Below are 25,341 nucleotides of genomic sequence, written 5' to 3'. Positions count from 1 at the left end.
GCACTCGAAACTGCAGCGCTGCCTCAAATATATATAACAAAAATAAAGGTTATCACACACCAGATGTCTGAAGGTCATTAACGTTCCTAAAATGCAATGAAGCACACTTTAGAACTTGTATTGTCTTCCCTCCGACAGAGTAAAGTGAGTGCACAAAATTGTACTTATAATTTTAAAGCCAATATACAAAGTATTAATGTCGAGGAGAGAGGTTGTATTAATCCCCCCACACACTTGTATAGTTAGTCTCATATGTCGTTCATCTACTGGAAGCAAAATATGGATACAGTGCAAGGATTTCAGGTAATTTATCCATGGTAATAAGATAGGTTGCCATATCATACAGAGTGAACTTAGATTTATCTCTAAATGGCTCAATTTTACTACAATCCAAGATATAGTGTTCGAGTGTGTGTCCCTGTCTTTGTCCACACACTTTACACTTTACTTCATCTAGATCCCTATACAAGTCGAACTGCCAGAGATACTTGTAGCCAAGTCTTATACGAGCTGTGACAACATCTGTTAGTCTACTGACTTTGTCACTTGCCCCATACACATGTTTTGCTTCACACATTTCATTGTGATGAACACTGGACCTGCTAGTTCCAGTTTGCACAGTTCTACTTTCTTCAAATCCATCCAGGAGTTCTCGTCTAATGGCACTTTTTAAGGGACCTATTTGATAACTCAAGATTCCGTTCAATACTGTCTTTATTTACTGCAGCCTTAGCAAGGGCGTCAACTTTGTCATGTTCCTGCAGGCCAATGTGAGAAGGAATCCACAGCATTTTTATATTTACCCTCTTGCTAAGTATTCTTATATACCTACGTCACAAGCACGTTATTACTTGATTGCAAACTGTTTATTGCTCGTAGTGAGGAAAGGGAGTCGGAAATAATTAAGCTGTCTACTTCAGTGTTGTCAATAATTTCGAGAGCTACCAGTATTGCTACCAACTCGGCTTGCATTGTGGATGCCCAGTTACTAATTCGGATATTCCTTTGAATTCTCATTGACCACAAGCTGAATTTCCAGGGACACATTCTAAACATATCAAAAAAAGTTTCAAAAACTGTGGGCATTCTTTCTAAGATCAGATATTATGTACCACGCCCTGCCCTGGTGACTCTCTATTACTCCCTTATCTATCCATATCTCAACTATGGTATTTGTGCTTGGGGCTCTACTACCCAAAATCACTTACGTCCTCTAATTACTCAACACAAAGCTGCTATTAGGACAATATCCAATTCTGGCCCCAGACATCACTCGGTACCCCTACTCAAATCTCTGAATATGTTAGACATTAAGTCACTGCACATTCTCTCATGTGTATTATACATATATAAAACGCTAAACTATAATGCCAATCCTGATCTCAAAAGCTTCATAGAAGGTTGTAACAGAACCCATGAGCACCACACCAGAAATAAATACAGTTTTGATATTCCTAGAGTACGACTTAATCAAACCAGAAATGCTCTACAAATCAAGGGGCCCAGAATGTGGAATGACCTTCCCAACCACGTTAAAGACTGTACCTCTCAACCAGTTTAAGTTAAAAACGAAGCTATACCTAATAAATTCCCTGTAACCCACCTTACCCCTCTGTTGTCAACCCATGTATGTTTTTTGTTTTTTTTGTTTTTCAAATCAACGCTGTTTGAATGTAATTTTCTGTAATAATTTGTAATTGTATTTGTGCTGCTTTTTCAACAATGTTCCCCCCTCTTTTACCTCTATTTTTATTTGTACTCAACACATCTTATTCTTTTTACCCATTAGTTTTAAGCTTTAGTCATTAATGTTTTTCCTGCCCGAAACGCTTTGCGTAATAGTGGCTTTAGGCATTGTATGTACTAGCTCTATCTATAAAGCCAACAAACTTTGTAAAATCTCTTTATGTATGTACCTTACCTAAATAAAAATTATTATTATTATTATTAAAATTGTGCTGCCATCGGGCTGATGAGCAATAACAGCACTTCCTGCCCTCCCTGTAGCTGTATTGAGTGATCCGTTATTGTATATGGTCTGTGTTATGTTGTTTTCAGCTTGTATATTGTGAATGTGTTCTATGGTGCTATGACGGTCGAGCCGGGCGGGGCCACCAGCCCTTTCACTAGTACAGTGTACGCCATACACCAGTACAGTAAGTAATTATCAAAAAGAAGGCACCAAACCGGGAAGGCTATGTAGCACCATCAAATGTGCGGGATAATCAGAGGGCGCTAAATATCACCAAGGATGCCAATACGAGAACACAAACGCACAAGGCGAACGATATCAAAAGTATCCGAGTCACCAAGAATAATATCGAGGGACAAGCGACCGCGGGGGATGGCCGGAAAACAAGACACACGCTCGTCCCGGAAGTCAGGACATTCAACAAAGATATGCACGACCGAAAGAGGGACAGTGCAATTAGGACAAATAAGGAGCAAGGCAGCGCTCCATCAAGTGACCATGAGTTAAGCGAGTATGGCCAATACGCAACCTCGCTAGAGCCATTTCTCATCGCCGGTTACGGTGGTAGGAGGACGGCCATGAGGACACACAACTTTTAAGAGAATGTAGTTTGTTATCAGTAACAGACGACCAACAAGCCTGCCAATGGTTAAGTATGGAGGAATGGATAACCGGGTAAAAGTCGGAATAAGGAATATCTTTACGAGAGATGGGACAAAAGCGGACAGCTTCCCTGGCGGCAGCATCCGCACGCTCATTTAAAGAGACACTAATATGGCTGGGAGCCCAACAAAACTCAACCGACTTAAATTTACTGGGAACAAGAAACAACCAATGCTGGATCTTGACAACCACTGGATGAACTGGATTAAAGGACCCGAGAGCCATGAGGGCACTACGAGAGTCAACAACAACTACAAAGGAAGATTGACAATGAGAGAGCAGGAGACGAAGAGCATATAGAATAGCATAAAGCTTCGCTGTGAAGATGCTAGTCTCTGGAGGTAAGCGACACATATTAGTGTGATCAGGAAAATCAACAGAGTAGCTGTAACACTGTAAAAGTGTTTGAGTTAGTTTATTTAAAATATATATAGAGTACATGAGTCACAGACAAGGATCTGAGAGGCGCCAGTTGTCTGCCTGAGATCTCACACCTCAAAGCGTTAATGACCTCAAGTGACCTGAGGTCAGATCATGACAATTTCACCTTGCTTCCGCTAAGCTGATAATTGTAGTCTGGTAGCCTTCAAACATGCCGACGTTTAAGGAGTGGCTTGGTAGTGCCGGAGGCTATCTACTTGTGGGCGGAGTTAGCTACTAGGTTCCCCAATATAAACTCGGAGAGCGATCCAGCAGAAAGCATTAACAGACAGAACAGACAGAACGGCAGTCAGGAGAGCAGTGCAGACGGGAGGCTGTCGGCCGGCAGGGGCGAGACAGTCTCTGTCAAGCTACAGACCCCCCCCCCCCTCTCTATTCAACTTAGACTCAGTCCTCGGTGAGTGAACATTAAGGTGACTTGGTCGTGTTTACATATGTTGTGTGATGATCAGGGGCAGTCAAGTTGTAGGGTTCTCGAATTCTTGGATGATGACTCACTTTGCATATTAAACTGGAACATTTTAATTGAATTGCTAAATTATGATACTTCATGTGAAATATAATTATGAATTTATTATTTAAATTGTGTTTAACTTTGTTCCCTAGAGATTTTGAGTTGAGGTGAGAAAGCCTCTGTAGTTACTGGTTTCATGGTTTAGAATGAGTACATGATAAAGATGGGACCATACTAATAATGAACTCATGATAACATCTTTTGAGAATTTTGTGATACAGGCAAGTTCCATTCCTTGTCTTGTATGTAATGATCATGAATGGATGGTGGCAGCATTTCGTCTTCTACTATCTACTCTTCTACTTCTATCTACTCTTCTACTTCTACCTATCTACACCTCTCCCTCCACCCATCTCTAAACTCTCACTTTCAACTAATGACCCTCCTCGCTCCTCCCACCTCTCTCCCTCTCACCCCCAAGCCCTCACTAATTACTTCACTATTCATTTCTTTCCTTTCGTTTCCTCGTATACGTTTGTGGCAATGATTCTGTATTCTAGAGTTCTCTCTAGAGTTTCGGGTAACTGATCAAGTGACGGCGCCTTGTAGTCTTGGAACCTAGGTAGTCAAATACCTAGGTTACAAGGTGTTGAACGAGAGAGGTTGCCTTAGGAACTCTGGAGGTGCTCTAGAATAGTTAGCTAACTGGGGACGGGATAACGGACAAGAGAGAGCTGTTTCCCCCGGCCTCGTTAGTTAACTGGGGGGGTGGAATAATGGACAAGATAGAGCTATTTCCCCCACCCCCCGTTACAATGATGGCAGCGGTGTTGAACAATGTTTAAGGTATTGGTGTTCTTTTGAACATTGTTCAGTCCCACGTGTCTTTTTGCCGCTCAGGCGCTATCAGGGAGATTGACAGGTGTTTAATATTCGCGAGTTAGCGAACTTTTTTTTTTCAGGCTAGGAGATAGTGATTCTCTAGTGTTGTGGTTTAGTGATTTTGTGAGTTTTGTGGTGTTCAGGGAATGTTCACCAGAACTTGCGTGTGTAGTGATTAATGTTAGTAATAAGATTTGGCGATTTGGGAACTTAGCGGTGTTGGTAGTGCAGGTCAGCTGAGTGTGACAGGTGACCTCGCATGTCCCACGGGGACACCCAGCCACCGCTGGTCTCCAGGTCAGTGGGGAGTGGCAGGTGTAGTTTTTAAATAGATTTTAAGTAGTTTTTAGTGGTTCTGCTCAGATTATTGCGATCGACTGTTTTACTCCATTTGAACGCAATAACCCGAGGTGTACTGGTCTTGTACAGCATGCTAGGGGGAGGCTTAGTATGTCAGTAGACTTCACGTTGGGGACGCTCGACGTTAGATAGTCTGGTCACAGGGGTGGCAACAGTTTTGAGTTGTTGACCGGCGGAGAAGCTAGGAAAACACTCTGGGTCACGTAGGTGGCTGTAGGTTAAGGGTGGGAGTAATGGTTAATTATGTACTTAAGATTAGGAAAGGTACAGTTAAGTTAGGCTAGTGTTTTGTCTATTAGTGTTGAAATTTTTTTGTGACAAGTTAAAAGTAGTGATGACCTTATTCTCTCTTCTCTAACTTTACTCTGTTACTGTTTTATGTTCCACCAAGTCAATATCATTCAGAGTTAATTGGATTTTAAAAAAAAAATTGAAGTGTAGTTGTTGCCAGGAGGAGAGCGTTATGATATAACTGTGTAACCCTATACAATCTACAGGGTCACACAACAGCATGGAACACGGGTATTGTCGCCTTTATGTTCATTCACAGGTGGGAGCCAGAGGAGAGGCGCGACGCATATACAGAAGAGGGAGACGGCTGCCGTGTACCACACTTAGGGGCGTTTATCACCACCACCACGACCAGCCCCACTACCTGGAGGTCATGGCTCCACCACCACCAGCACTACCCCGGGGACCCTAAGATGCAGTCCTCTCGGTCGGTCAACATTGGTCTACCCAGTGGACCCCAGGACGGACGGACCCCAGCGGACCCCAGACGACCCAGTAATGATGGAAGAGGAGCAACAACGACTCCAGTCTGTCCCACCAACATCGGTCTACCCAGGATGGACCCCAGGACGGACGGACCCCAATGGACCCCAGGTCGCTTGTCAAAGACCCATGGGAGAAAGAAGAGAGAAGAAAGAAGAAAGAAGAAAGAAGAGAGAAGAAAGAAGAGAGAAGAAAGAAGAGAGAAGAAAGAAGAGAAGATAAGACAAGCTGAGTGAGACATGATACCTAGTGTTCCTTGCTGGTGTCAGCATCATTGCATGGAGCGTAATTGCAAGACAGGATCGTTTGCCTTAACTGGCCGCCCCTCCTACAAGCATGTTGCTCTGTTGAGTGATTCTTCCTGTGTCATGCGGACTTGATGTGGCTGTCAGAAGTAGCTCTCTGAAGGAGGCGTGCTGGAGCAACAGGGAGGAAGAAGAGTAGGATGGGATTTCTACTGTTGGCAACTATATGAAGGTCTCGAAACTTGTAGTCCCTATAGCTGTGAAGAACCCCAATATACGTCTCTCATGGTGACTGACGTAGGGCCAATTACAGATCAGCTGGGACAACCGAATTCCACGGTCCTGTGCTCAGTTCAAGTAGTAACGGCTTTCGGGTTGACCAAGTGTTGTTGTGCGTTAACGACGGAGAAGCGACGGAGGCAGTTGTGTTGAAGAAATGTGGTACAGGATTATCTACAAGACCAAGCAGTGACGTCGCCCAGCCAGAGACAATGGACGTCTGTCTATATATTTCATTTTTTTAGAGTAGGATGATGTATATTTGTTTAGCTAGGATGTATTCTTTTCGTTAATAAAGTTGTCGCACACAGCTAGCTTGCTTTAGCAGTGTTGCAAAAACTTTATTTTCGGGGAGAAGGGGAGATGTAACACTGTAAAAGTGTTTGAGTTAGTTTATTTAAAATATATATAGAGTACATGAGTCACAGACAAGGATCTGAGAGGCGCCAGTTGTCTGCCTGAGATCTCACACCTCAAAGCGTTAATGACCTCAAGTGACCTGAGGTCAGATCATGACAATTTCACCTTGCTTCCGATAAGCTGATAATTGTAGTCTGGTAGCCTTCAAACATGCCGACGTTTAAGGAGTGGCTTGGTAGTGCCGGAGGCTATCTACTTGTGGGCGGAGTTAGCTACTAGGTTCCCCAATATAAACTCGGAGAGCGATCCAGCAGAAAGCATTAACAGACAGAACAGACAGAACGGCAGTCAGGAGAGCAGTGCAGACGGGAGGCTGTCGGCCGGCAGGGGCGAGACAGTCTCTGTCAAGCTACAGACCCCCCCCCCCCCTCTCTATTCAACTTAGACTCAGTCCTCGGTGAGTGAACATTAAGGTGACTTGGTCGTGTTTACATATGTTGTGTGATGATCAGGGGCAGTCAAGTTGTAGGGTTCTCGAATTCTTGGATGATGACTCACTTTGCATATTAAACTGGAACATTTTAATTGAATTGCTAAATTATGATACTTCATGTGAAATATAATTATGAATTTATTATTTAAATTGTGTTTAACTTTGTTCCCTAGAGATTTTGAGTTGAGGTGAGAAAGCCTCTGTAGTTACTGGTTTCATGGTTTAGAATGAGTACATGATAAAGATGGGACCATACTAATAATGAACTCATGATAACATCTTTTGAGAATTTTGTGATACAGGCAAGTTCCATTCCTTGTCTTGTATGTAATGATCATGAATGGATGGTGGCAGCATTTCGTCTTCTACTATCTACTCTTCTACTTCTATCTACTCTTCTACTTCTACCTATCTACACCTCTCCCTCCACCCATCTCTAAACTCTCACTTTCAACTAATGACCCTCCTCGCTCCTCCCACCTCTCTCCCTCTCACCCCCAAGCCCTCACTAATTACTTCACTATTCATTTCTTTCCTTTCGTTTCCTCGTATACGTTTGTGGCAATGATTCTGTATTCTAGAGTTCTCTCTAGAGTTTCGGGTAACTGATCAAGTGACGGCGCCTTGTAGTCTTGGAACCTAGGTAGTCAAATACCTAGGTTACAAGGTGTTGAACGAGAGAGGTTGCCTTAGGAACTCTGGAGGTGCTCTAGAATAGTTAGCTAACTGGGGACGGGATAACGGACAAGAGAGAGCTGTTTCCCCCGGCCTCGTTAGTTAACTGGGGGGGTGGAATAATGGACAAGATAGAGCTATTTCCCCCACCCCCCGTTACATAGCCAACACCGTCCGCAGACTTAGACCCATCGGTGAAGACGGAAATGGAGCGGGAGTGAGAAGAAAAGTGCTCATGGAAGACGAGAGAGGAATGTAAAGCAAGGAGAGTGCGCCTATCCGCTTCCCAAGAAGTATGGGACAATACCCGAAGGAGGGTAAGGGCCTTAGAGCATTCAACACGGAGGTAAGAGATATGGGGAGACCAAGACAAACGAGTGTCAAAGAATAACCCCAAAAGCTTCGCAGAATCTTTGTACTCAAGGGGATGACCATAAAGTGACAAAGAGGGACGAAGAACGACCCGTTTCTGAGTAAAAGTCATGGTATAAGTCTTAGTAGTAGAGAACTTGAAGCCATGATCGGTGGCCCAAGACGACATGGCATCAACTGCAAGTTGAAGCCGGCGTTGAAGGAGAGGCAAATCATCTCCCTGACAGCAAAGAGTAAGATCATCGACATAGAGAGCGGAGAAGATGCCTGAAGGAAGAGAGGAAAGAAGACCATTGAGGGCAACCAGAAAAAGAGTAGGTGCTCAGAACACTACCCTGGGGCACACCTTCGTATTACTGAAAAGAGGCAGAGAGAGCGGTACCAAGCCTCACCCGAAAGGAGCTTCAAGAGAGGAAGCTGCGGAGAAAGAGGGAGATGACCACGAAGGCCAAAATAATGAAGCTGGGATAGAATATGATATCACTGAGTGGTGTCGTAAGCCTTTTCCAGGTCAAAAAGGACGGCAACAACGGAGGTCTTTGCAGTAAAAGCAGTACGAAAATAGACCTCCAAGTTCACCAGGACATCTGTTGTGCTGTGGCACTTACGGAAACCAAATTGAGAAGGGGAGAGGAGGTGATGGTGTTCCAGGAACCACATCAGACGAACGTTAACCATACGTTCAAAGAGTTTGCAGACACAACTTGTGAGGGCAATAGGGCGAAATTCCTTAGGGGGATGTTCCCAGAGACCTGGTTTGCGAACATGGAGGACAACGGCATTGAGCCAGTCCTCAGGGACTGACGACGACTCCCAGATCCGATTATACAGACTCAGTAAATACTGAAACGTGCACGGAGGGAGATGGCGAAGCATCTCATAATGAATACCATCGGAGCCCGCCGCCGTAGAACCGCAGAGGGCCAGAGCAGGACGAAGTTCAGAGAGAGAGAGAAGGGATCGTTATAGGGAAGATGAAGACGAGTGCAGAAATCTAAAGGACGAGATTCAAGGACAGGTTTACGAAGAAGGAAAGATTGGGGAAGATGAAGACCAGAGCACCTGGCACCAGCAAGAATGACAAGAGGGTGGAAGGGTCCTACCATCAAAGGTAACCTTCACAACCCGAAGGGGCTGACGGCGACGACCACGAGGGGGACGAGTAAACGTGTCCACCTGGAGGACAGAATGGCCTTGGGCATCGAGGATATGCCGAATATCATCGTGGCAGTCCTGTAGATTCCGAACACCGGTCGCAACATGGGGCGGGAGGAGAATAGTGCCAACACTGGCATTCAACCGAGCATTCTTTGAGACCTGAACAGGGGTCTCGCCAAGGCAGGATAAGGCAGCCAAGCGGGAAGTTGCATCCTGAGAAGGAGCAGCAACGACACGTGTACCGAGAGAGTGGGGTTGAAGGTAACAAAGGCATCCACGGAATCAACAAGATGCCGATGGAGGGAGAAATCGCCAGGAGGCGAAGAATCAAGAGGGAGGAGATCAAAGTATTTGGCCCATGAAGCGGGACCAAACAAGGCCTGATACGCATCAGTACGGGAAGGAATCGAGCGAGTGCAGCCGTGGCGCGGAGGGCGTTGAGAACCCCCAGAGAGATAGGGGTTAAAAGGCGCAGTAGTCACAACGAGAGACTTAGCCGCGCCAGGGGACGAAGTGGTCACCACTGGGGGCTTGAGGCTCGACCCAACCACAGAGGAGGGAGGGGAGCCGAGGGGAGAAGTCAGGAGGGTCAAAGGAGGAGCAAGGTCGGGGCTCAATGCAGCAGGGGCTACAGAGCCCGGTCTTCCAATACAGTCCGACTCGGGGGCTTGGTCGCCCACCCCACGAGCCTGAGAGGGTACAAGAGAAATATTCAATGACATAAATACAGAGAGAGACATTTTCATCCACGAATGTGCCCCCATACTCACCATGGAGCCACAATTAGAGGCAGGACACCCAACAAGAAGCTATCGACGATCAAGCCGGGGGCCCCCCAGGGGTGCGTCGTGAGTATACGCCCCACAAACGCCACTTTAAGAACCATCAGTCCGTCGAGATCGGGTTTAGTGACGAAAGGAGAATTGACAATAAAAGGTTCCCCTTGCTCGCGACGTCGGGTACTACAGTTCTACGGGTGCAAGAGTATGCCTCCTCAAGCACCCGGGCGTCAAAATAGAAGAAGTCCAAAGGAATAACCAAAACAAGCAAAAGGTCAGCAGGAAACGGCAAGCAGATAGGAGAAGACGGGGGGGGGGGGGGGGGAGAAAAACGAAACAGAAGGAAAAGGAAAAGTCGTTCAACACAATTAGAGAGGACAGCAGCAGGAGCACAAGGCTATAGAAGGACAGAGGATTGTCCCAATCACACTACAGCAGCCGCTCACCAAGCCCTCCTCACGGCAACAACGAGCTGAACAGGGAGAGGGGACACCAGTTCAGTGTACGCAGCATAAACGTTCTTTCTATGAAGGACGTCCACTAGATATATTAAGATATCATTACCTGGTCAACTGTACAATGCGTCACCCTAAAACTCTATAAAACTTAATTTACCTGAGGCCACTATCTCTCTAGTGGCCTCGATAAGACCAGGAAGCCGGCAGCTTGTCAAAGGTCCCCCTCCCCCCACTATTTGTCCTGATCATTTTATTGAACTGGATTTACAACCTGCAGCAATGTTTCTTCATTTTTAATTATGGCATCAGCGGTTAGACTGTTTCATGGATTTATAATCCTGTGAGTGAAAAACCATCTTTGCTCCTTGTTTGTGTTACATCTGACCTTTTAAAGAATTGGTCTGGATCAACATCCTCCAAATTGTTCAGTATTTTATAAACGGAAAATCAGGAACATTTCAGTTAATTCTAATGAAAACACATTGATTTTTATCATTTGCACTCGAAACAACATTTTCAAATTAAGTCTCGGTGAGATATCAGCCGTGTCATGTGCGGTTTGTTGTTAGTCCTGTGGCCCTCGACCCTTCCTTGTATGAGTCGACTTAGTAGTGGCATGATTTCTGTTGCTCAGGGTTGAACTTTCTCCATAGCAGATATGTCCTGAAGGTGATGTCTCCATGTCTGGGGACATCACCAAACATGTCTGTATGTCTGGGGACAACATCACCAAACATGTCTCCATGTTTGGTCGGAGGCTGTGAAGGCCTGACCGCCAGTGTCACAGCAGGGTCAGCCTCTGCCTGTCAAGACGGCGACCTCAACCCCCCACAAACCATCAACACTCAGAAAGTGCTATAAATCTAGATTCTCTTGATCTCTGTTGACTAAATACACTAACTACTAACGAACATTTATGTTAATTGTTGCAATTTCTGGACAAAAGTTTATATTGAAATATAAAATTTAGTGCAACATGCAAAGCTGGACATGATAATGACAATTCTTGGGGGAATTGATTAGCCATTATTCGCTTGTGTAAAACAAGAAATATTTACAAGTAAACTATGGACATGCTCAATGCAGCATACATTAACATGATGTTGCTAAGTACACACACGGACGCACATAAACGAACACGCTACGTGCACACACGAACGTGCTGTTGCTACGTACACACATGAAACGTGCTGTTGCTACGTACACACATGAAACGTGCTGTTGCTACGTACACACACACACACACACGAAAGTGGTGTTGCTACATACACATGTGAACGTGCTGTAATTATGTACACACACACGAACGTGCTATCTCTACACGAACACACACGCGGACCCTCCAAGCATCTGAACTGAAATGTTTCTCAGTGAATTACACACTACTCTTCATTTACTGATTTTGTCGAAATTAAAATCTCACAACACTAGCCTTTGAAAAAAAAACAAATAATTGCCCTAAAAGGAAACATTTGAGAACAGAAATGGCATAGAGTCGCGCGAGTGACGGCGGTGATGTGACCTGTGGCGGCGGCTGTGGCGGAGGCGGGAAATTTTGGCTGAACTTTCGCTGTCTGATTAATGCTCTTCTGACCACCTGAATGGGGGGGATTTGGGATGGAGGGGGGGGGGGGGGTAGAGGAGAGAGTTGAGTACTTTGAATTCACATAATTATGGTAAAACATCAGTAAATAGGCTGAGATGTTACAGAGAATTATCAGCTGGTATTGTGTTTCAGACACTTTCATTCTCATTCCCTGCGATCATGTCTTCGATCATGTCTTCGTATCAATGAAATAAAATTTAAACATCTTACTTTTAAACAATAAATTAATTACCACTTACTTTGTCAATGCTAATGCAAACGTCTTGATTCCATACATTGTCAGTGTTGCATAATTCTGTCAACATGCCGTATTCTTAACTTTTAACCCTTTCAGTGCGCAAGCAAATCTAAATATATTCTATTTCTTTTAAGTTTCTTCTTTCTTAATGAGTTAAAATATGGAAGTTATTAAAAAGTAATTCCATGTGTTTCCTTTGATAAATCGTACAGAATTTTATATTAATTCTAATATAGATATCTGTTCCCGAAATTTGGATAAAATACTTAGCCCTTATTTTTACATTTTCTTTCTTATAGGATACAAAGAAAAACAGCATAACGAAATATGGCTCACTAAAGTAAAACACAAAAATTAGTCTCTAATATGAAATATTCGTTTCATAAATAATTTTCAGTGTGACGAAGCAACATGCTACAAAATTCTTATAATTATTTGTATACATAATAAAGTTTATTAGGTAATAACAGGCAGAGAAATACCAAATCTTAGTCATTATAGAGACTTATTTCCTCTTGTTGGAGACAGGAGACCTTTATGTTTATAGAGGTTACCCCTATGCCACGTTTAAGAACTTTCCCCAGGATGCAGACCACAATAGTGGCATAACTCCTAGGTATCTGTTTACTAAACTCCCACACTCCCACTTTACTTTTGTAAATCTCTGAATATGTTAGACATTAAGTCACTGCACATTCTCTCATGTGTATTATACATATATAAAACGCTAAACTATAATGCCAATCCTGATCTCAAAAGCTTCATAGAAGGTTGTATCAGAACCCATGAGCATCACACCAGAAATAAATACAGTTTTGATATTCTTAGAGTACGACTTAATCAAACTAGAAATGCTCTACAAATCAAGGGGCCCAGAATGTGGAATGACCTTCCCAACCATGTTAAAGACTGTACCTCTCTCAACCAGTTTAAGTTAAAAGCGAAGCTATACCTAATAAATTCCCTGTAACCTACCTTACCCTTCTATTGTCAACCAATGTCTGTTTTTTTCTTTAAAGAGCGCTGTTTGTCGACATAATTGTATTTGTGCTGCTTTTTCATCTATGTTTTCATTTCTTGTTTTCATTCTACTCATTATGCTCAATTAGTATTAAGCTTGTCATTTAAGTTAATCATGCCCGAAACGCTTTGCGTAATAGTGGCTTTAGGCATTGTATGTACTAGCTCTACCTATAAGTCAAACAATCCTTGTAAATATTTATTGTATGTATGTACCTTACCTAAATAAAATTGTATTGTATTGTATTGTATTGTACTATTAGGTGAGCAGAGGCATCAGGTGAATGGAAGCATGCCCAACCGTCTCTGTCACTGCCTGGGAGATTGAACTCGAGACCCTTGGTTATAAGCCGACGACACCGCTAGACTAATAGAAATAGCCTTAGCTACTCTATCCCTTTGAGATGCATTTCTTTCTTATCTCAATAAACATACTTAAACCGCTAGACTACTACGCTACAAGACCCCTATAAGCAGAACCCCCATTTCTCATATTTCTATGGTGCAAAATATCAATGGACGTAAGCCACACTGATCTCAAGTGAACCCTTTTACACCACATTTTAAGCCGTTGCATAACTATAGCTATGCCACCTTTTGTAAAATTATATATGTAGCAGTATTCCTGCAAGGTGCTTGCCCTACGGGGCTCCTAGCCACACCACTCCACGCTGCTGCTGCTGCTGCTGCTGCTGCTGCTGCTGCTGCTGCTGCTGCTGCTGCTTCTACCGTTACTGCCAAACAACTGTGACTGCCACGGCTGGTCACTGTTGCTAGTGCTGCACTTTAATATTAATTATTCAACTTGTGCCATCGACAACAGCTCTCTGGTAATTGCTCTCTCATGCTTTGTAAACCCAGAGAATCAAACGCATTCAGACTTGCACACTGTTGCCACCAACGTTCACCAGCACCAGTGTTACAACAATCACCCACTTACACCACCAGCACCTCAGTTATAACCACAACAATCATCCCAGACATTAACGTGATGAGAAGACAATAACTGGATTACTGTTAACACCTCCAGTGTGATCTGTGTAGCTGGCTACGACCTCCTGTACCACATCCCTAGCCTTCCCCCGTCTCCTATGCCATCCTCCTAGCCTTTCTCCCGGCTCCTGTGCCATCCTCCTAGCCTCCCACGCCTCACGTACCATCCCCATGCCCCTCCCCGCTGGGCTCCACACTCACCATGATGAAGACGAAGGTGTAGAGGATAAAGATGAGCAGGACAGGTATGACGGCCTCCACGACGATGTAGAAGTAGCGAGCCTTGATGCTGCCTTTGGTCATGTCGCACTCCATCGTGTCCTCGTTGAACCCGTACTCGCCCACCAGCTGTGGAGACCAGACAGTGTCAACCATTACCACTCACACCCCCCCCCCCTCACACTGTGTACAGCCCTGGAGCACGACGATGGGCTCGAACCTGCGTCCTCTGGGAGGGATTCACCCCAAGACGCACGCCTAATTCGTCCTGCTTCGAAGATTATATCATAGATATATATCATGTGATCGTGTTTTCACTGTCTACATAACTCATTCTTCTGGTGCTTGCACATCTTCACCTCACTGTCACCAAATATTAATATTTTTTTATATATAACATGAAATCTGAAAAATATTCGCAAATCACTAAACTAATCGAATAAATTTCCAGTAGGCAGAGGATGGCAGCGAAATCTATGCATACCAATGAGATTCAAGTGATACTAAACACGACTCGGTCGTCTGGTGCTGACGACTGTGCAACACTGTGCAACACTGTGCAACACTGTGCAAGTGCTCATCAACCTTTCTTGTCGCCTCCTGAGTGCCAGCACTCGACGCTGTGCTCACCTGACCTCAACGCTACAGTACAATATAAACCTTCTTAGATGTAAATAACAAAACACCAAGCGATACAAATCATATTCTATATATTGTGCTAGAAATATCTCAAGCACTATCACGGTCTCGCACTCGTGGGGTCCAGGGTTCGAGACCCACACAGTCTAGGTGAATGGAATGTTTATTTCCACGGAAGTGTGGATGACACTTCCCTCACTTCCGTGTAAGTGTGCAATTTATTGTTATAAGAGAGACTTCCTTTATGCGCTAGTAAACTCATCAGTATTTTCATGCACTTGGCGGCCAATTTGGAATGAAATCTACAGGGCACTGGACTCTTGATAGCTTTATTAATGATTTTGTTAGATTTGTGTCCAGCTTCAGATACACGCAGTGTACAACTGTGGCCTTGGAAGTGGAATTCACCCTCTGGGGTCTTTGACAAGGTGACAACGACCCCAGAAGTTGCAATGTGACAAAGATCCCAGAGGTTGTAAGATGACAAGGACCCCATAATCTGTAAGGTGACATAGACCCCAGAAGCTGTAAGGTGACATAGACCCCTGAAGCTGTAAGGTGACATAGACCCCATAATCTGTAAGGTGACATAGACCCCTGAAGCTGTAAGGTGACATAGACCCCATAATCTGTAAGGTGACATAGACCCCTGAAGCTGTAAGGTGACATAGACCCCATAATCTGTAAGGTGACATAGATCCCTGAAGCTGTAAGGTGACATAGACCCCATAATCTGAAAGGTGACATAGATCCCTGAAGCTGTAAGGTGACATAGACCCCAGAGAGTGCAAGGTAACATACGACGAGGGAGTGACTTACCCCGAGTGCAGGAGGGAGCTTGAGGAAAAGGGAGTACATCCAGATGCCGGCGATGTAGCAGCCCATGATGGTGGGTCGGTTGATGGCCGTGTACAGCTTGGGCACGCTCACAGCCAGCGCCCTGCCGGCGGACACACACACACGCTCAACACATATATACACAAACTTTATACATCCCCCCCAACACACACCCTCATGTGATATTAGTATCAAAATACTGGAGGGAAGAGATCAGATATTCTTAAACAAGGCTGGTTAATGTAGTATATTCCTCTAGTTGTCGCAGCAGCGAGACGCGCAGATTTATTTTGTAACTTTTACCCTCGAAGGAGGAGCTTATTGGGCAGCGACGGGCACTCTGTGAGTGAACATGCCGCCATAGCAGCCCCAATAGGATGAACACCCGCTGGGTTGTTCAGAAGCACTAATGCTGTATCAGTTGACCAGACCACACACTAGAAGTTAAAGGGACGACGACGTTTCGGTCCGTCTTGGACCATTCTCAAGTCGATTGTATCAGTTCCTAAACTCACATCTCATCTCTACCCGCTAACTTTCACCCCAGAAAAGCTTAACATTAATCTTTGATTAGTTACTTGAAGCATCAAACTATATTCTAAATCACCTTGAGGAACCTGATTAAATAAACAGCTCCCACTATGGATCACCTACACCCCGGGCCAGCTTCACACTATAGCACAACCCGTCCTCACACCAAGTTCATTCTATCCAGCGGTCGACCTCAAAGATGCATTAATCAATTTTAACATGCTGTTCATTCAAAATAGGAATTTTCTCAAATATAAATTAATATTATTATATATCAGCATATTGTACATTTATAGGCACTGGTTAGGTTAGGTGTTTAGGTTCTGTTGGCGATTATTTGCATTTGTAATACGTGGGTGAAGCATTTACAGAGTTGTGATTCGAACAACCCGTCCTCGACTCAAGTCCATTACATCTAGCGGTCGACCCCACAGACGCATTCATAAATTTTAACATGCTGTTCATTCAAAACAAGAATTTTCTCAAATATAAATTTTTATTATAATATATTAGTATATTGTACAAATATAGGCATAGGTTAGGTTAGGTTAGGTGTTTAGGTTCGGTTGGCGATTATTTGTATTTGTAGTACGTGGGTGAAGCATTTATAGCGTTGTGATTCGAACAAAATTCGTCAGTGAAGCACTTGTTCCGGATATGTTCGAACGTCAGCAGTTGTGAGTCGTGTGTAAACCGCTTTTCATTCATAATCATATTCCATATTATGGAATATTCCATATTCCATATTCCATCTTCCAGTACTGACATTAAGGTCTATCTTACAGGGAACTATCCCCAGTCTCTGTACCTAAAGCCTATTAATTCCATTGACGTCAATGAGATAATCCTTTCCCTTAAAACCAAGTCTGGTGCCCTTGAGGAGATACCAACTTTAATCTACAAAAAAGCCTCCAGATCTTTAGCCCCTGCTATTGCTTTGCTCTTCAACAAGTCACTTGAACTCCAAACCTTTCCAGATATTCTAAAAAAAGCGAGAGTAACGCCTGTCCACAAATGTGGTGATCTCACAGATGTTAACAACTACAGACCTATATCAATCCTGCCAAACTTGTCAAAAATTTGTGAAAAACTAATCTATAAGCAGCTTTACTCATATCTAGCCAAACTCAATATACTAAGCCCTTGCCAATATGGCTTCAGGCCCCAAAAAAGCACTAACGATGCACTTATTAGTATGCTTAACTCGATTCATACAGCTCTTGATAAAAATGAGTTCCCTGTTGGGTTATTTGTGGACCTGCGTAAAGCTTTCGATACTGTCAACCACCAAAACCTTCTTCTTAAATTACATCATTATGGTGTCAGAGGACACTCCCTACAATACCTCAAATCCTACCTTACTGACAGGCTCCAATGTGTTTCTGTGAATAATACAATTTCTCCCACCCTACCCATCAACATTGGTGTTCCCCAGGGCAGCATACTTGGCCCTCTCCTCTTTCTCATCTACATTAATGACCTTCCAAATGCCTCCCAACACCTCAAACCAATCCTATTTGCTGACGACACAACCTTCATTTACTCCAGTCCTGATCCCCTTGCTCTAAATGCCACAGTAAATACTGAGCTAAATAAAGTCCATCTGTGGCTAACTGCCAACAAACTCACCCTTAACATTGACAAAACTTTCTATATTCTGTTTGGCAATAAATCCTCTAATCAAATAAATCTCAAAATAAACAATACCCAAATTTGTAACAAATTAGATGGCAAATTCCTTGGCATTCTCATTGACCACAAGCTGAATTTCCAGGGACACATTCTAAACATATCAAAAAAAGTTTCAAAAACTGTGGGCATTCTTTCTAAGATCAGATATTATGTACCACGCCCTGCCCTGGTGACTCTCTATTACTCCCTTATCTATTCATATCTCAACTATGGTATTTGTGCTTGGGGCTCTACTACCCAAAATCATTTACGTCCTCTAATTACTCAACACAAAGCTGCTATTAGGACAATATCCAATTCTGGCCCCAGACATCACTCGGTACCCCTACTCAAATCCCTGAATATGTTAGACATTAAGTCACTGCACATTCTCTCATGTGTATTATACATATTGTGACGATAATCTCCTTCAAGAGATTGAGCCTGCTCTTCCCTCCACAATTACGTCGTTGCAATTATATAAAACTACTATGGAAGAAATGTCCAACAACGACAACAACACCAGCAAGGTTTGCCAGAGCGCAAAACGTTGCAGCCAGGGACACCTGTTCAGACTCAAACCGCCAAACTACCTGTTGATCGCTACCGGCTCCGCTGATTGGTCGCCGGCCTGGCTGCACCTGCACTCGCCCCCCCATACTACTTGATGTCTGGGGTCGCCACGACCTCAGACCTCAGAATATTCTGTGCTTTCGCAGTTATCACTCCTCCCGGCTAGACGTTAGCGTGTACTGAGAGAGGTGGTAGCTTAAAGCCAATATTCCAGCACCTCCCTTTAATTTTGTGTTGCACTTCTTGTTATTTTATCTTAACGTAACTTTTCATTGTGTCATTTAATTATTCTTATTATTTTGATTGATTGATTTTATTATACGAATTTGTTTGTCCATTTTATTCATGTTTTGATTTATTTAACGTAATTAAAATTTCATTGTTAAAGTTTACTTGTTTTGTGTGTCTTCTCCTTACCTTACCACAGACGAAGTTCCAGTTTTTTCTATTTTTTTTTATAACTATGTGACGAGGCCATACCCCTAGCCTTAAACAGCCGAACACCAACGCGTTACCGTCACAAGTTATATGGGGGCCTGTCCTAGGAGCTTCACTCAGGTACTGATGCCAAGTGGTAATTTATGGTAAGCGTATTTAACTTTGTTAACGTAGCTTTACTATTTTTCATATTCAATTTCATTTTTTATAAGGTGCGGTGTATTGTGCATTACGAGAGTAACATATAGTGAAGGTGAGACAACTTTGGATTACGTGGTGACTGTAGGCCGCAGTCATACTCTTAATTGGTCATCTCTCCCTCCTTGTTATTACTCGTGTTTACCATCTATGTCCCTTGAATATTTCTCATTTCTGACAGATCATCATATTGGTACCCTGGTACTGTGGTCTGCCCCGGGTCAAGAGTACCCAATCTTCTGCAATCTGACTGTAGGAGGACAAAGAGGGCCATAGTTCCTCTAGCTCGAACTTTAGTTGCTGAATTGGGACCTCCGCAGCAGTTCTCGTCACCAGTTGACACCTCGCACCCCTACACGTCAGTCAGAGATGATGATACATACAACGGTAGGGAATTAGCTTACTTTTTCAGAGCACAAAAGTTCGCTAATTCTGTAAGTATCATATTAAATTCAGTAGGAAAAACTTGCTTTATGTCCTATAGAGACGTGGCAAGGTATGCCTACATCCTTGGACTACCAATTTTACTTTTGAGACAATTTACTGTTTCATTTGTTTTCGAAACTCTGTTTCATTTGTTAGTAGGATTTTCTTGCCCTTATCCTCTTACATGAGTACCGGGTACAAGATTTCCTGCGCCCTTGATTTAATTTAATCATTTAACATCTTTTACTTAACTTTAATTGTTAAAGATCTCACAGGATAGGTACCAGTTGCCACGTTGTCCTGTTTCTGACATTCACTATTGAATATTCGTGTACCTTTATTTGCTAATTTCACCATGTTTCGTCTCCAAGCTTTCCGTGCAAATCCAGCAGGTGAAATAGGGACTTTAAGTCGTGCCAAGAGGACTGAATTACAAACTCTTGCACATGAGTATCAACTAGAAGTTCCCTACCAAGCCAACAAAAATGACCTACACAACCTGTTGCTGGATTACTATTTAGAGCAAGGTAAGATAGACTCTGAAACTCATGAAACTTACTATATTGCAGATAAAACTGACTTGGCAACGATGAAACTTAAACTAGAGCTGGCCAAGATTGAACGTGAGCAGCAAAGAGAAGCAGCTGCCATACGAAGGGAAGAACAAGAACGTGAGGCTGCCTTAAGAAGGGAAGAACAAGAACGTGAGGCTGCCTTAAGAAGGGAAGAAATCGCCCTCAAGGAACGTGAGTTTGCAATGCTCCGTGAGCGGGAACGAGTACAGCTTGAAACACTCCAGGAGCGGGAACGCTTACAGCTTGAAACCAAACAACGCGAGTTGGAGATGCAACGCGAACATGACAAGCAACAAGCGACTCTGGCTCTAGAGTGTCGTCAACGCGAAATCGCCTTGGAAACTTCCCACTTCACTCAACGCCAGCAAGCTACTGCCAATCTTCCCGTCAGTTTTAATATATCACATGCAAGTAAGTTAATGCCATCCTTTGTAGAAGCAGAAGTTGATGTGTTTTTCACCACCTTTGAAACCCTTGCTAATCAACTCAGTTGGCCTGTCGACCAATGGGCCACACTTCTCAGAGTCCATCTTACAGGTAGAGCTGCAGTCACACTCAGTACTTTGGCGTCTGAGAATGACTACCACACTCTGAAACAAGCAGTGTTGGACGCCTACCTACTTTCCACCGAAAGTTATAGAAGGAAATTCCGTGACCACCTGAAGGCAAGTACCACTACCTTCCTTGAGTTTGCTAACACGAAACGGAGGTATTTCATGAAATGGCTGGAAGCAGCACATGTCTCTACTTTTACAGAACTCGTCAACCTGATGCTTGTTGAAGAATTCTTGAGACGTGTGCCGCCTCCTGTCCGCCTCTACTTAGCAGATAAAGAAGAAACCGACTACCTGAAGTGTGCTAAGTCGGCTGACACTTACAGCCTCATCCACCGGCTGACCCTCGAACCATCCTCCAGTAAGAAGTCGTGGTACAGTTACGAGAAGGTGAGCCCCGATCAAGCTGGTTCACAACTGTACTGCAAGTATTGTAGACTCTATGGACATACCATAGATAAGTGTGGTAAGTCTCAATACAAGGGAACCACTGGCCAACAAAAACCCAAACCAACTCCTCCTAAGTCCGGTAAGCCTGTGATGAATGTTGGTGTTAATGTTAATGATCTTTCTCTTTTCAGTAACCACCTGTATACTGGAACTGTCTCTGCCAACGGTTCAAATCCGGAGGGACGTTTCAAATTGAAGATCTTGAGGGACACAGCGGCTCTACAATCGATCATCTTGAAGTCGGCTGTGCCCAACATCGTCTACACCGGAGAAACTGTCTTCATCACTGACCTCACTGCTACCACTCCATACCCTCTCGCCAGAGTCCACCTGGATTGCCCCTACGTGAACGGGGAAGTCCAAGTCGCCGTCAGGGAAAAGCCTTTTCCCATGCCTGGAGTGCAACTTCTCCTAGGCAACGACTTGGCAGAAGACCTGCAACCGACCAACCTGATCGTCATGGACAAACCCCAGGTGTGTAACTCTGTGCCACTAAACCCTATTCTAGAGTATGTTCCAGCAGAGGTTCAAGAGAGTGATGAAGTTTCTCCTCCGGTTCTCGTGACCACCCGTGCACAAGCCGCACGTCCACAGCCAGCTGACTCTACTGCTACCGCTGTCCCTCAAGACCCTCAGAAACTCCCCCCGCATCTGACCAAGTTGGAGTTCCGTAAGTTGCAGAGGGAAGATCTTACTTTAACACCATTGTTTTTCCAGGCTGAGACTCAACCCGACAGTATTCCTGGGTTCTTCCTAGAGAACGACTTACTCTACCGCAGATATAGACCCAGTAAACTGAAGGAGGAGGACGATTGGGCCAACATCGAACAACTTGTGATTCCCACCAGCCTGCGGCCCACTATTCTACACCTGGCCCATGGAGCGTTCTCCCACTACGGCTTCAACAAGACTTACCATGGGATTCGTCAAGACTACTACTGGCCAGGTATGGTAAATAACGTCAAACAGTACGTAAAACAGTGTCATACATGTCAGATGGCAGGCAAACCGAACATCTCCATTCCCAGAGCGCCACTGATTCCCATACAGGTGCCTGCGGAACCTTTCCACAGACTCATAATAGACTGTGTTGGTCCTTTACCTCGGACCAGTTCAGGTAACGCCTACATCCTAACCATCCTGTGTCCTACCACCAGATTTCCCATAGCAGTTCCAGTGAAGAACATCACGGCTGCTACGGTTATCAAACATCTATTGAAGATCTTCACTCAATACGGATTTCCCAGGGAGATTCAAAGTGACTGTGGTACCAACTTCACCAGTGATCTCTTCAAAAGGACACTGGAGGAGTTCAACATCAAACAGGTATTGTCCAGCCCCTATCATCCTGCTTCACAGGGTTCTCTTGAACGTAGTCATCAGACCATCAAAGCACTCTTGAAAAAGTTTTGTAGTGAAACCTCGAAGGATTGGGATAAGCAGATTGACCTTATAATGTGTATTTTCAGAAGTCTCCCCAATGAGTCCCTAGGAGTATCTCCTTATGAGATGCTCTACGGCCGTAAGTGCCGTACTCCCCTTAAGGCTTTCAAAGACTCTCTCAGAGATGCCACCTTCAGTGAGCATCAGAATGTGCCCCAGTTTCTTCAAAACCTTCAACACATTCTAGAGAGAGTCCACCGTTTTGCCCATAATAATCTATTGAAAGCCCAGGTGAGAATGAAGACTCATTACGACCAGACCAGCAAAGTACGAAAATTCAAGCCGGGAGACTTCGTCCTTACCTACTTCCCTATCCCAGGTTCACCTTTACAAAACAGGTTTTCAGGACCCTACTGCGTCAAAGAGTGCAGGAATAATAACAACTACGTAATAGAGACTCCAGATAGGCGGTGGAAGACCCAGCTGTGCCACGTCAACCTCCTGAAGCAATATAATGGTACTCCTCCCACTGTCCTGACTAATTATTCCACCTTCACAGAACCCTACATCCACAGTGAGACCTTCCCAGCTTCTCCTCCCGAAAGCACTGACAAGGAGTCAGCGCTTTCTAATTCCAAAATCCTTAATGATCTTCCCAAATGCTTTCAGGATAATAATCGTGCTCCTTTGCCTTCTTCTAATTCCACTCTCACCTCGTCAGATAAGCCCTTCATCCTCCATGTCGACGCCAATGGTACCGACGATGGTGGTGTCGTGATGCAGCAACGAGGCGAGAAGAATACACCTGTCAGCGACTACTGCTACAAGGAACTACGGAACAATTGGCAAGGAGCTACTCTTCCTCATCCTGAAGCTTCAGCACTTCACTCCACACCTGAAAAGTGCTCGGTCCACCAATACGGACCACACCACCCTACACCACCTGCAGCACGCCCACTTCCCATCTCAACGTCTTCTACTATGGGCTTGCTACCTGCAGAAATTCAACCTGGAGACACGCTATACCAAGAGTCTGACAACATCTTAGCCCATGATCTCTCCAGAGTTTATGAAGTAGAAGCGACTCCATCTAATACTCCACCACATAACGACGTACTTCTTCCAGAACCGCAGGCTTCGGGGGAGAGTTGTGACGATAATCTCCTTCAAGAGATTGAGCCTGCTCTTCCCTCCACAATTACGTCGTTGCAATTATATAAAACTACTATGGAAGAAATGTCCAACAACGACAACAACACCAGCAAGGTTTGCCAGAGCGCAAAACGTTGCAGCCAGGGACACCTGTTCAGACTCAAACCGCCAAACTACCTGTTGATCGCTACCGGCTCCGCTGATTGGTCGCCGGCCTGGCTGCACCTGCACTCGCCCCCCCATACTACTTGATGTCTGGGGTCGCCATGACCTCAGACCTCAGAATATTCTGTGCTTTCGCAGTTATCACTCCTCCCGGCTAGACGTTAGCGTGTACTGAGAGAGGTGGTAGCTTAAAGCCAATATTCCAGCACCTCCCTTTAATTTTGTGTTGCACTTGTTATTTTATCTTAACGTAACTTTTCATTGTGTCATTTAATTATTCTTATTATTTTGATTGATTGATTTTATTATACGAATTTGTTTGTCCATTTTATTCATGTTTTGATTTATTTAACGTAATTAAAATTTCATTGTTAAAGTTTACTTGTGTTTTGTGTGTCTTCTCCTTACCTTACCACAGACGAAGTTCCAGTTTTTCTATTTTTTTTTATAACTATGTGACGAGGCCATACCCCTAGCCTTAAACAGCCGAACACCAACGCGTTACCGTCACAATATATAAAACGCTAAACTGTAATGCCAATCCTGATCTCAAAAGCTTCATAGAAGGTTGTAACAGAACCCATGAGCACCACACCAGAAATAAATACAGTTTTGATATTCCTAGAGTACGACTTAATCAAACCAGAAATGCTCTACAAATCAAGGGGCCCAGAATGTGGAATGACCTTCCCAACCATGTTAAAGACTGTACCTCTCTCAACCAGTTTAAGTTAAAAACGAAGCTATACCTAATAAATTCCCTGTAACCCACCTTACCCCTCTGTTGTCAACCCATGTATGTTTTTTGTTTGTTTTTTGTTTTTCAAATCAACGCTGTTTTAATGTAATTTTCTGTAATAATTTGTAATTGTATTTGTGCTGCTTTTTCAACAATGTTCCCCCCTCTTTTACCTCTATTTTTATTTGTACTCAACGCATTTTTTTCTTTTTACCCATTAGTTTTAAGCTTTAGTCATTAGTGTTTTTTCCTGCCCGAAACGCTTTGCGTAATAGTGGCTTTAGGCATTGTATGTACTAGCTCTTATCTATAAAGCCAACAAACTTTGTAAAATCTCTTTATGTATGTACCTTTGCCTAAATAAAAATTATTATTATTATTATTATTATTATTATTATTATTATAAACAGGGGGTTTGGCGGGTGCATGGAATCACTTTTGGATCTTTGTTTGGAGGACGGGCTGGCTGCTGCACAACTGATAAAGTTCGAACAGTGCTTCGTCGACCACCGCTGTTCGAACCGCAACTCTGTAAATGCTTCACCCGCGTACTACAAATACAAACAATC

At 43.8% G+C, this 25,341-nt stretch overlaps 1 protein-coding gene across 8 annotated transcripts in view; it reads right to left on the bottom strand.

Moving 5' to 3' along the window:
• The window catches only part of LOC123759382 (protein trapped in endoderm-1), a 226,902-nt gene that overhangs the window by 32,447 nt on the left and 169,114 nt on the right, over positions 1-25,341 (bottom strand). For 4 of the 8 annotated variants that reach the window (XR_011229355.1, XM_045744364.2, XM_069328985.1 and 1 more), the window contains exons 4-6: positions 15,900-16,020; positions 14,424-14,570; positions 11,888-11,962 (exon numbers count right to left, since the gene is read on the bottom strand). Coding sequence is in view for 7 of the 8 variants with exons in the window: in XM_045744364.2 (XP_045600320.2) it covers positions 11,888-11,962; positions 14,424-14,570; positions 15,900-16,020 (343 nt within the window). In the remaining variant the exon portion in view is untranslated. The remainder of the gene's footprint in view (positions 1-11,887; positions 11,963-14,423; positions 14,571-15,899; positions 16,021-25,341) is intronic. The other 4 variants (XM_069328989.1, XM_069328987.1, XM_069328986.1 and 1 more) reach the window with 1 other exon arrangement.

This window comes from Procambarus clarkii, chromosome 22 (genome assembly GCF_040958095.1).
Source record: "Procambarus clarkii isolate CNS0578487 chromosome 22, FALCON_Pclarkii_2.0, whole genome shotgun sequence".
In the NCBI taxonomy this organism is placed as follows: Eukaryota; Metazoa; Arthropoda; class Malacostraca; order Decapoda; family Cambaridae; genus Procambarus; species Procambarus clarkii.
This window is presented reverse-complemented; position numbering and strand designations above follow the sequence as displayed.